This window comes from Sinocyclocheilus grahami, unplaced genomic scaffold, assembly GCF_001515645.1.
Source record: "Sinocyclocheilus grahami isolate Dianchi unplaced genomic scaffold, SAMN03320097.WGS_v1.1 scaffold1088.1, whole genome shotgun sequence".
Lineage (NCBI taxonomy): Eukaryota > Metazoa > Chordata > Actinopteri > Cypriniformes > Cyprinidae > Sinocyclocheilus > Sinocyclocheilus grahami.
In genome coordinates this window covers 564,183-576,768 of record NW_015506267.1, presented here as the reverse complement: position 1 = coordinate 576,768, position 12,586 = coordinate 564,183, and the positions used below count along the sequence as shown (strand labels likewise).

General features: G+C 37.8%; 3 protein-coding genes across 13 annotated transcripts in view; all 3 read right to left on the bottom strand.

Moving 5' to 3' along the window:
- Positions 1-5,237, bottom strand: part of rxrba (retinoid x receptor, beta a) — a 27,718-nt gene extending 22,481 nt beyond the window's left edge. For 7 of the 11 annotated variants that reach the window (XM_016252124.1, XM_016252132.1, XM_016252130.1 and 4 more), the window contains exon 1: positions 887-1,031. In XM_016252124.1, the coding sequence (XP_016107610.1) occupies positions 887-902 (16 nt within the window). In that variant the 5' untranslated portion in view covers positions 903-1,031. The other 4 variants (XM_016252126.1, XM_016252125.1, XM_016252129.1 and 1 more) reach the window with 4 other exon arrangements.
- LOC107566637 (succinate dehydrogenase [ubiquinone] flavoprotein subunit, mitochondrial-like) lies at positions 2,998-4,738 on the bottom strand. Its single transcript, XM_016252139.1, has 3 exons — positions 4,581-4,738; positions 3,572-3,685; positions 2,998-3,423 (listed from the first exon to the last, which is right to left on the bottom strand). Exons 1-3 carry the CDS (start codon positions 4,719-4,721, stop codon positions 3,337-3,339), a joined length of 342 nt encoding a protein of 113 aa, XP_016107625.1. The 5' UTR covers positions 4,722-4,738; the 3' UTR covers positions 2,998-3,336.
- Positions 5,238-6,084: 847 nt separating the features above from the next.
- sdha (succinate dehydrogenase complex, subunit A, flavoprotein (Fp)) overlaps positions 6,085-12,586 on the bottom strand; it is a 12,942-nt gene continuing 6,440 nt past the window's right edge. Inside the window, 11 exon segments of the mRNA XM_016252123.1 lie at positions 6,085-6,510; positions 6,659-6,772; positions 7,668-7,798; positions 8,399-8,510; positions 8,629-8,747; positions 8,886-9,207; positions 9,366-9,592; positions 9,906-10,030; positions 11,156-11,304; positions 11,462-11,626; positions 11,790-11,933. Of these exon segments, the coding sequence (XP_016107609.1) occupies positions 6,424-6,510; positions 6,659-6,772; positions 7,668-7,798; positions 8,399-8,510; positions 8,629-8,747; positions 8,886-9,207; positions 9,366-9,592; positions 9,906-10,030; positions 11,156-11,304; positions 11,462-11,626; positions 11,790-11,933 (1,695 nt within the window). The 3' untranslated portion in view covers positions 6,085-6,423.

The window sequence follows — 12,586 nt, the reverse complement described above, 5'->3', positions numbered from 1 at the left end:
CCTAAAACGGCTCGTTCTAACACGCCCCCACATATCTACGTCACTATTTGGGCGGCATTATGCAACTCTTCCCACATCTTCACGCAAAGAAAGAAGGCGTAACTTTTATTCTCGCTGTAGTATTGTTGCCGCCGCCGCCATGTCGTGAAGGCGCTGTGTGCTTCGTTGTGAAAGCGAAACTACTTTGTTTGGTCTTCCAAAAGAGGACGATGTCCACTTCGTCATGCCTGGAGCTGATCTGTGCTGGTCAGTCACTGAGGAAATTCTTCAACTTTGCGCTGTGCATCGCCGGAACGTCTTTCACCGTGGACGAAGCGGAGTCCAGCACGGGGTCGTCACATGTGGCTGCCGCAGGCATCACAATATGGTAGGGACGTAACATTTCCGTCACACGCTTGAGGAATTCGGCCAATCACAACGCACTGGATAGCTGGCCAATCACAGCACACCTCGCTTTTCAGACCGATGAACTTTGTAACAATCGAGGTGTTTCAGAAAGGCGGGGCATAGAGGAGAAACAATAATGTACAGTATGTGGAAAATAATGTGTTTTTTTAACCTTAAACCGCATAAACACATAAAATCATTACACCAAATACACAAAATAATGTTCTTTTCAGCAACATCATATGACCCCTTTAAAAGAATGTTGGCTTTTGTAAAGGTATTTAAAGGGAGAAAACGAACTACCTGTTTTACATAAATGCAAGGTAAAAGAAACTTATTCTGAAACCTATTCTGCTTATCAATGCTCTAATAATACACAAAACAGTGTCAAACATAACATGAACACTAAACTTGAAGTAGTGCAATTAAAATCCAAGTTTACAGCTCTAAGTGTAATTTTTACTTCACAAATGTGGATACAAAATCAAAACAATCTCACCTCTGCTGTCGCCCATGATGTGCAGCCGGGCTCTGCTGATCACACCGGCTCACTCGCTCTGATGTCGAATGGCTGTTCAACTCAAGACCGCGGACTGAGGCCCGGGCCTGGATCTTTTACTAATCTACGTTATCACTGCAGATTACAAAACATTGTGAGAATGCCACTTAAGAACACTTAAACTAGTTGGCTTTTGTAAAGGTATTTAAAGGAAGAAAACGAACTACCTGTTTTACATAAATGCAAGGTAAAAGAAACTTATTCTGAAACCTATTCTGCTTATCAATGCTCTAGTAATACACAAAACAGTGTCAAACATAACATGAACACTAAACTTGAAGTAGTGCAATTAAAATCCAAGTTTACAGCTCTAAGTGTAATTTTTACTTCACAAATGTGGATACAAAATCAAAACAATCTCACCTCTGCTGTCGCCCATGATGTGCAGCCGGGCTCTGCTGATCACACCGGCTCACTCGCTCTGATGTCGAATGGCTGTTCAACTCAAGACCGCGGACTGAGGCCCGGGCCTGGATCTTTTACTAATCTACGTTATCACTGCAGATTACAAAACATTGTGAGAATGGCACCCACTTAAGAACACTTAAACTACGACTGACTCGCGACAAATAAATGGCCTCAAAGCGAGTTATATTTCATTTCTATGTAAACATGACAGAAAAAATATTTTTGCGTCTATTTACGTGATTTTTGCACGCATAGTAACTGTATACAATAGATTCAATGTATTCTAAGTGGATTTAGCTCGATAAAACAAGATTAATCGCGTGCAAGAATGCAAAACGAAATTTCCAGTATCGGCTAGCTCACTGGATAGCTTTAATTTACCAACAAAACGAGCCACATTTCACATTATAAAGCTGCTCTAAATGTATGCGCAAAGTACTTAATGTCGTTTTAGTGAACGACACTGGTTTTATTTACAGTTATTGTGTGTAAAAACACACGCATTTATATTTGTGTACAGCTAATCGACTCAACTAGTATGTTAGCTAGCACACTAATAACTCTGCAGGCACAATTTACTGCTCATAAACAAACAGCGGAAAATCGCGCATTGTGTTATTATAACAAATGTAAAGCAACACGTACCTATCAATAAGTGTAAACAACAACAGCATTCACCCGAGTTACATAAATACGATCAAGATTTATATTTTAAAATGGCTTAATTAGGGCCGCGACTGTCCGTTCCCATTTCCTCGTTGTGATACTCACAGTTGCCTTGATCTTCCTTTCCGAGGAGGAAACTGAAGCTGTTTACGTCCGAGCGTTGAAACCGACGCCATTTTGGCTCGGGTAAAGGATCAGTCGAGCCAAAATGTCTACAAGTAAAGTTAGTTTCTTCATTGGAAGTACATTATAGAAGTGCTTCTGGGCGATTCTACAAACGTGTGTCGCATTGGCATGTTTACATAATGGCATAACAATTACATCAAGTGTTGTATTAAGTTATATATCCATTTTGTAAATAAAATCACAAAAATCTTTTTTTATTATTTTTTAAACATCTTTGTTTCATTCTTTTTTATATATATTATTATTAAGAGTATTTAAGGAAAACATAAAATTCTAATTTATGTATTAAGGTAAGGTTTCACTTAAAATATTTTTAAATGTGTTTTACATGGTTGACACAATCTTGTCATTGCAGTTTGTCAAGAAAACTAAGTCCAGTTTTTTTTGTGAACTCAGCTGCCATCCACAGGCAAGAGTACTTTACAACAGCTAACCATTCCTGCAGTTAGACATAGTTGCAATGTAATTACTTTTGCAATGCTTCATAAATACATAACATAAATACTCATGCATTTTTTCCACATTTGCACACTCCACATTGTAAACATTGAACCCACTGGATTTCCAGCCGATTTTCTCTCTCCAGCAAAGGCGAATACATTTTAGTCAATATCACAGACCCGATTATTATCACCCGGATCATCTTTATTGAGTTTAAACAGAACCTACAAAACAAAACATGCAAGATGTACAGAACTTTACATACAAATGAGCTGTGAGAGTATTTGAGAATGAAAGGTCACCGGGTCAAATAAATGTGAAACCGTACACTGCATTAGCATCACACACTGTCAAGTTGTTTACTAGTTTAATCTATTTTTCACAAGGTGCAAAGCGCTTCTTGACAGCATAATGACAATCATTCGACATTTAAATATTAAATATTTAATGATTTACTCACCAGCATGGTTTAGAGCAAATGTGATGGATGTGTTTTAGAGAAGATACACCAATATCACACAGCTGAATCTTTAACATGGAGTCTGACTAGTGCAGCTTTATTATTTGCTCTTATATTTCAGCGAGTTTTATGTGGTCATATTTTAATGAAGTGCAGCTTGTCAAATGCAAGATATTCATTTATTTATTGGCTGATTATAAATAAGCAAACGGGCGGAGTCGGGATGTGTTTAATAGGAGCGGATTGCAGGGGGAATGGCAGCACATTCCTCTGCGTTCAGAGAGTTGTCAATCACAGGTCTGTATTCCAGAGTAACCTGAAACACAAGTTTGTACGTTATATTAACGTACGCTTTTTCTTGTATGCAGACTATCAAGAAAGATTTAAAAGGTAAACAAATGAACGGAAAGCTAACAATAGCAAAACATTCTCACAATGAACCAGAGGATTCATTATATATTTACCTTTCCTGTCTTGGGATCCACGTAGGACAGTGTGTGTTTCCTCCAGTGCTGCTCGAAAGGCTTCTTCACTTGTCCCTGCAGAGACTTAGAGTAATCGTACTCATCCACACGGTCCTGTAAGAAACACAGGGTAACAAAACCATTAAAGATGCAAACATATTATCAACATGACAGTTTGCTCAAAAAATTAAATTTGTTGAAAATGTATTCACCCTCAGGCCATCTAAGATGTAGATGAGTTTGTTTCTTCATCAGAACGGATTTGGAGAAATGTAGCATTCCATCACTTGCTCATCAATGGATCCTCTGCAGTGAATGGGTGCCGTCAGAATGAGAGTCCAAACAGCTGATAAAAACATCACAAGTAATCCAGACGACTCCATCCATCAATTAATGTCTTGTGAAGTGAAAAGCTGCGTGTTTGTAAGAAACAAATCCATTAAGATGTTTGAACTTCAAACCGTTTCTTCCGGCTAGAGTCCATAATATAGCTTTTTTTTTTTTACAGTGGAAAATGTTCTCTCACCTTAATCAGGAGAGAAATTATCATCAAGCACTGTTTAAAAGCCAAAACATTATTTTTCACTGGAGGAAAATGTATTATGGACTCGTATTTAGCTGGATGCATCAGTTTGAAGTTAAAAACATCTTGACGCAGCTTTTCACTTCACAAGAGAGCTGATGGACTGGAGTGGTGTGGATTACTTGTGATGTTTTTATCAGCTGTTTGGACTCTCATTCTGACGGCACCCATTCACTGCAGAGCATCCATTGGTGAGCAAGTGATGCAATGCTACATTTCTCTAAATCTGTTCCTATGAAGAAACAAACTCATCTACATCTTGGATGGCCTGAGTATGAGTACATTTTCAGCAAATTTTTACTTTTGGATGAACTATTCCATTAAGCTGCAAGACTACAGATTACATTCAGATAAAAAAAATCAGACAGCTTTGTAAATTTACAAAATGTTGTCCTTAAACATGCATGCTGGTTTCAGAAAGTTCACCTTGAAGTCCTCGCGGGCATGAGCTCCTCTGCTCTCTGTACGGGCCTCAGCGGAGACGATTGTCTGCACTCCGTTCAACATCAGATTCTGCAGCTCCAGAGTTTCCACCAGATCAGTGTTCCAGACAATGCCTGAAGACATAACAGCAGCACAAAGTACATTCAATTTTTTCAAGTTTCTTTGATGAATAGAAAGAACAGCATATTTTGAAACAAAAATCTTTTGAACAAAGTCCAGTTTCTCACTTTTAATCACCACATTTCACATTATAAAGCTGCTCTAAATGTATGCGCAAAGTACTTAATGTCGTTTTAGTGAACGACACTGGTTTTATTTACAGTTATTGTGTGTAAAAACACACGCATTTATATTTGTGTACAGCTAATCGACTCAACTAGTATGTTAGCTAGCACACTAATAACTCTGCAGGCACAATTTACTGCTCATAAACAAACAGCGGAAAATCGCGCATTGTGTTATTATAACAAATGTAAAGCAACACGTACCTATCAATAAGTGTAAACAACAACAGCATTCACCCGAGTTACATAAATACGATCAAGATTTATATTTTAAAATGGCTTAATTAGGGCCGCGACTGTCCGTTCCCATTTCCTCGTTGTGATACTCACAGTTGCCTTGATCTTCCTTTCCGAGGAGGAAACTGAAGCTGTTTACGTCCGAGCGTTGAAACCGACGCCATTTTGGCTCGGGTAAAGGATCAGTCGAGCCAAAATGTCTACAAGTAAAGTTAGTTTCTTCATTGGAAGTACATTATAGAAGTGCTTCTGGGCGATTCTACAAACGTGTGTCGCATTGGCATGTTTACATAATGGCATAACAATTACATCAAGTGTTGTATTAAGTTATATATCCATTTTGTAAATAAAATCACAAAAATCTTTTTTTATTATTTTTTAAACATCTTTGTTTCATTCTTTTTTATATATATTATTATTAAGAGTATTTAAGGAAAACATAAAATTCTAATTTATGTATTAAGGTAAGGTTTCACTTAAAATATTTTTAAATGTGTTTTACATGGTTGACACAATCTTGTCATTGCAGCTTGTCAAGAAAACTAAGTCCAGTTTTTTTTGTGAACTCAGCTGCCATCCACAGGCAAGAGTACTTTACAACAGCTAACCATTCCTGCAGTTAGACATAGTTGCAATGTAATTACTTTTGCAATGCTTCATAAATACATAACATAAATACTCATGCATTTTTTCCACATTTGCACACTCCACATTGTAAACATTGAACCCACTGGATTTCCAGCCGATTTTCTCTCTCCAGCAAAGGCGAATACATTTTAGTCAATATCACAGACCCGATTATTATCACCCGGATCATCTTTATTGAGTTTAAACAGAACCTACAAAACAAAACATGCAAGATGTACAGAACTTTACATACAAATGAGCTGTGAGAGTATTTGAGAATGAAAGGTCACCGGGTCAAATAAATGTGAAACCGTACACTGCATTAGCATCACACACTGTCAAGTTGTTTACTAGTTTAATCTATTTTTCACAAGGTGCAAAGCGCTTCTTGACAGCATAATGACAATCATTCGACATTTAAATATTAAATATTTAATGATTTACTCACCAGCATGGTTTAGAGCAAATGTGATGGATGTGTTTTAGAGAAGATACACCAATATCACACAGTTGAATCTTTAACATGGAGTCTGACTAGTGCAGCTTTATTATTTGCTCTTATATTTCAGCGAGTTTTATGTGGTCATATTTTAATGAAGTGCAGCTTGTCAAATACAAGATATTCATTTATTTATTGGCTGATTATAAATAAGCAAACGGGCGGAGTCGGGATGTGTTTAATAGGAGCGGATTGCAGGGGGAATGGCAGCACATTCCTCTGCGTTCAGAGAGTTGTCAATCACAGGTCTGTATTCCAGAGTAACCTGAAACACAAGTTTGTACGTTATATTAACGTACGCTTTTTCTTGTATGCAGACTATCAAGAAAGATTTAAAAGGTAAACAAATGAACGGAAAGCTAACAATAGCAAAACATTCTCACAATGAACCAGAGGATTCATTATATATTTACCTTTCCTGTCTTGGGATCCACGTAGGACAGTGTGTGTTTCCTCCAGTGCTGCTCGAAAGGCTTCTTCACTTGTCCCTGCAGAGACTTAGAGTAATCGTACTCATCCACACGGTCCTGTAAGAAACACAGGGTAACAAAACCATTAAAGATGCAAACATATTATCAACATGACAGTTTGCTCAAAAAATTAAATTTGTTGAAAATGTATTCACCCTCAGGCCATCTAAGATGTAGATGAGTTTGTTTCTTCATCAGAACGGATTTGGAGAAATGTAGCATTGCATCACTTGCTCATCAATGGATCCTCTGCAGTGAATGGGTGCCGTCAGAATGAGAGTCCAAACAGCTGATAAAAACATCACAAGTAATCCAGACGACTCCATCCATCAATTAATGTCTTGTGAAGTGAAAAGCTGCGTGTTTGTAAGAAACAAATCCATTAAGATGTTTGAACTTCAAACCGTTTCTTCCGGCTAGAGTCCATAATATAGCTTTTTTTTTTTTACAGTGGAAAATGTTCTCTCACCTTAATCAGGAGAGAAATTATCATCAAGCACTGTTTAAAAGCCAAAACATTATTTTTCACTGGAGGAAAATGTATTATGGACTCGTATTTAGCTGGATGCATCAGTTTGAAGTTAAAAACATCTTGACGCAGCTTTTCACTTCACAAGAGAGCTGATGGACTGGAGTGGTGTGGATTACTTGTGATGTTTTTATCAGCTGTTTGGACTCTCATTCTGACGGCACCCATTCACTGCAGAGCATCCATTGGTGAGCAAGTGATGCAATGCTACATTTCTCTAAATCTGTTCCTATGAAGAAACAAACTCATCTACATCTTGGATGGCCTGAGTATGAGTACATTTTCAGCAAATTTTTACTTTTGGATGAACTATTCCATTAAGCTGCAAGACTACAGATTACATTCAGATAAAAAAAATCAGACAGCTTTGTAAATTTACAAAATGTTGTCCTTAAACATGCATGCTGGTTTCAGAAAGTTCACCTTGAAGTCCTCGCGGGCATGAGCTCCTCTGCTCTCTGTACGGGCCTCAGCGGAGACGATTGTCTGCACTCCGTTCAACATCAGATTCTGCAGCTCCAGAGTTTCCACCAGATCAGTGTTCCAGACAATGCCTGAAGACATAACAGCAGCACAAAGTACATTCAATTTTTTCAAGTTTCTTTGATGAATAGAAAGAACAGCATATTTTGAAACAAAAATCTTTTGAACAAAGTCCAGTTTCTCACTTTTAATCAATTAAATGCATAACTGCTGAATTAAAGTATTAATCGTACTGACCCCAAACATTTGAACAGTGTGTGGCATTATTTACGACAGTTAGTGCAAGCTACAGAAAAGTGGTTATAACGTTTTAAATATAGATATGTTCCTTACAAGAACGCATCGATTTGCTACTTTATTCACCCCCCGGAGCCGTGTGAGGCACTTTTTTTTTTTTATTATGGATGGATGCACTTTATTGGACTTCTTTTGGACTGTTGAACAGAAACACCCCCCACTGCCATTATAAAGCTTGGAAGAGCCAGGACAATTTTTAATACAACTCCGATTGGATTCGTCTGAAAGAAAAAAAGTCGTATACACCTAGGATGGCTTGAGGGTGAGTAAATCATGGGCTAATTTTCATTTTTGGGTGAACAATCCCTTTAAGGTATTTGTTGTGGTATTTTGTTCCTAATTTGTCCAATTCTCCTGTGCCAGTCTTCTCTGACCTCTGTCAAATGTCTTGATGTCATCCAGTGACTTGTAGACGGAGTCCATCTTGTCACAACCTTCCTTCAGGGTGTCTCCAGTGCGGAACACAGCAGCGTGACTCTGCATGGTCTAGGGTCCAAAAGAAAAACAAAACCGAGATTCAACTCTGTTGAAATGAGTATCTTATAATGACCCCTTGAGATCATCCATTTGATCAGTCTATAACTTTGATTCTCTTAGGAAGTACCTTCTGCATATTCAGTCTGATCTCTGAGGTTCTGGTACTGCCGTTAGCAAAGCGGATCTTGTCCATATTGGCGACAGACGCCTCTCCTGCATTGGGTTTCAGAGGGGAAAGCTTCTCTCCTATGAGACAGGATGAAACCATTACACAACTGTTTTATATATAAAAATATATGAACAAATAACCATTAATGCCATACAACAGGTAATGTAATGGCAACTGGAGCATTCCTTCACCATTTCAGGGTGTATTGAAGCTACCTGGAGTGTCTGTCTCAGCAATGGTAAGGGCACAAGCGCGTCCAAACACAACCAGATCCAGCAGTGAGTTGGCACCCAGGCGGTTGGCACCGTGCACCGATGCACAGCCACTCTCACCGCAGGCGTACAGGCCTGGCACCACCGTATCCTCTCCATCCTTATGGGTGATGACCTGCGAGGATTAGAGGATATTAGTGTCATGTTCTCAAGAGAATCACTTCCACACAGTGATTTGAACATTTACGTTATGATGTAACCATCATAATGCAATCAAAATCTGTATACTATTTTCACATTCTGGGTCTGTTTGGAAACGAAGAAACTGTATTTTTCGAATACCCATTTTTAAATATTAATACAATGTTAATACTAAATATTTCTTTATAAAGCAACTTTCTGTAATGTCTATTCAATGCTTTTCTCATCTAAAACAATAATGGCATGATCTTTTGGGGGTAATTTTTAGTCCAAGTTGGTGACTGTGTTCTGGGCACAAAATAGCAGATTAATATTATAGTAAAGATTAAGTATATTATACCTTCCTTCCCTGAGCTCGATGGTCATGGACCGTGAGACCACGTCTCTAGAGGCCAAATCTTTAGCATTGGGTGCATAACGTTCCATGAACCTCTCGCCTTCACTGTTGATCAAGATTCCTCCCTCTCCACGGCAACCCTCTGTGATCAGGCATCCGGCTCCATAGATTCCTAAGAGAATTACGTCAGAGGTCATTTAAAACTAGCCATAGGGTGGCTGAGGGCTGGATATTTATAACACAGATGATCAAGTATCAACATAGACACACATAAACGCTGCAAAGAAACAGTATAACCACGGCCATAATATATAACTGTTAGATATCGCTGATGTGACATGAGACATAATCATGTTATAAACTGAAGCGGCAACTTATGTAGGCCATTCCCTCACAAGCAGTGTCAAAGATTTGTTTATGATTCTTTAATAGACAGTGAAGCCATTCTAAAGGACTTTTCCAGGCTTATGAAAGATGAAGCTCACCTGTGGGGTGGAACTGAACAAATTCGAGATCCTGGCAAGGCAGACCAGCACGGGTCACCATGGCATTACCGTCTCCTGTGCTGGTATGGGCTGATGTACAGCTGAAGTATGTGCGGCCATAACCACTGCAGAGAAAGCACAACAAATATTTTTATTTGCATGTTTGTAATAATACTTTTTTTTAATATATATATATATATATATATATATATATATATATATATATATATATATATATATATATATAAATAGCTATTTTTTTAAATAATGTCAGTTTTTGTCATAAAAAAAACTAAATATATATACATATATATATATATATATTAAAATTCAAATAATCATTATTTCAAACAGAATCAAACAAACTTCTAAAGATGTGAGTAAAACTATTGTAAGAAGAATCTTTTTTATCCTTTTAACTAAAACTAAGCTAAAAATATAAAAAATGTATAATCAAATAAAAATAAAGCTGAAATAAAATAGAATATAAATATTAGATGAAGAGCTTAAAGAAATGTTGTCTTGGAAACTAAACTAACTGAAATAAAATGTGTACTAAAATCCTTACTGAAATAAAAATAGCACTAATAAAATGACAAAAGCACACAAAACGAAAAGTGAAAATATAAAAATAAAAGTAGGGCTGCACGATAAATCGCATATTCGCGCGATTTTTTGCGCAGCTCGTCAGTGAACAACGGCTCTGTGTAGTTAATGCTGCTCAATGTGAAAGCCCGCAGGTGATGGAGATTTACCGCTGATTACAGAACCGGCTTTACTGATAAGATGCGCATTAAATATCGCATGCGATTTATCGTGCAGCCCTAAATAAAAGCTAATTCAAAATATTAATGAACACTTTAATAGTATATAATCAATACTAAAATAACACTGCTGAATGCTTAAAGGGATAGTTCACCGAAAATGGTCAATTCGGTCATCCTTTACTCACCCTCATGTTGTTCCAAACCTGCATGAATTTCTTTCTTTTGCTGAACACAAAAGATAAAAAGATATTTTGAAGAATGTGGGCATCCAAACTGTTGCTGTTTCCCATTGACTTCCTATTTTTTCCCATACAATGGAAGTCAGTAGAGGCCAGCAACTACTTGGTTACTCACTTTCTTTAAATTAAGCAGAAAAAATAAACTCGTACAGGTTTGGAACAAATTAAGGGTGAGTAAATGACAGAATTTTCATTTTTCAGTTAAATATCCCTTTAAGACATAACACAAGATCATTGCTCTTACCCAGTGGCGATGACTGTGTTCTTGGCTCTGAAACGGTGGATGGATCCGTCCTCCATGCACAACGCAATGACTCCCTTACACTCTCCATCCTCCATCAGCAGATCCAGGGCAAAATATTCCACAAAATAACTGGTGTCATACCTTAGAGACTAGACACCAACAGACACAATTAGACAGGTGTTCCAGTTCAAACTGAATTTGGCACAGCCGACAGACTGTCTGTCATTTCTGCTAAGATTTTATGTCTTGATTTCTCAATGTTTTAAGTAACCCCAGCCCAAATCACATCCACAGACTCTCACTCACCCGTCCATAGAGCGTGTGAAGAAGAGAGTGACCCGTCCTGTCCGCCACACAACAGCATCTGTGAGCCTGACCTCCTTTACCGAACTTCAGACTCTGGCCTCCGAAGGCACGCTGATAGATCCTCCCTTCCTCGGTACGGCTGAACGGCATACCAAAGTTCTCCAGCTGAAAAGACACAACAACCGCTAATGAGATGGAATTCACAATCATATTGAGGCTAAGTAATGCTTGAGTTAGAGACAGGGAAACAAGAAGTCAGAAAGTGGTCTTTCTATCCAATCTCCTGACAGTAAAGGTGACAGCAGCAGGCTCTGTAAGCGTCTCTCACCTCTACCACTGCAGCAGGCGCCTGCTCTGTCATGTAGTGAATGGCATCCTGATCTCCCAGCCAATCAGATCCCTTCACTGTGTCATAAAAGTGCCAACGCCAGTCGTCCTCCTCCATGTTGCCCAATGCGGCATTAATCCCACCCTATTTTATAAAGAAAAAGAAACAAGAACATTATAAGCCATTTTAAATAAATTGTAATAAATAAATTTATAAATAAAAGTAAATAAATTAAATAGGTTAACACTTCACTTTTATAACCTTTACAAAGAAAGACAAGTGTTTACTTGTCTATATAGTATATATATATATATATATATATAAGGGTTGTGACGGTGAGAATTTTCCCACCGGTTAATCGACGTGTGACAACACCGGTAATACCGGTATCACCGCGGGGGCGGGGGCGTCCCTCTTTTCCTCGCTTTCCTTCGCTTTTAAATAGCTTGCAAAAGCGGCGCGCGCATTTTACTTTCACTTTCAAATAGTGGCAATTCGGCGTAAAGCAATTGTTCGTTTTTAACGTCAAACGTGTATATATAAAACATAGAACTTTTATTAACAAAACAAATACACCATGCTATAGGGCAGGCTATGCCTATATGCCTAAATAACTAATAACTTACATAAAGTTTAAATAGGTATACAAAACTGGAAATAGGCTAAGTAAACATGTATAATATATAACTAAATAAATAAGAAACGTAGAACGTTTATTAGCAAAACGAGTAAGAAAGCTTGGAGGCACGGCATACACCTTGATGTCAAATAAAATAAATAAATGACAAAGTTTAAAT

Coding starts and splice junctions, on each gene's coding strand:
- LOC107566637 (XM_016252139.1), bottom strand. CDS start 4,721: ATGTCTTCAGGCATTGTCTGGAACACTGATCTGGTGGAAACTCTGGAG. Junction 3,686..4,580: donor ATGCCCGCGAGGACTTCAAG/GTGAACTTTCTG, acceptor TGTTTCTTACAG/GACCGTGTGGATGAGTACGA. Junction 3,424..3,571: donor TGGATCCCAAGACAGGAAAG/GTAAATATATAA, acceptor CTTGTGTTTCAG/GTTACTCTGGAATACAGACC.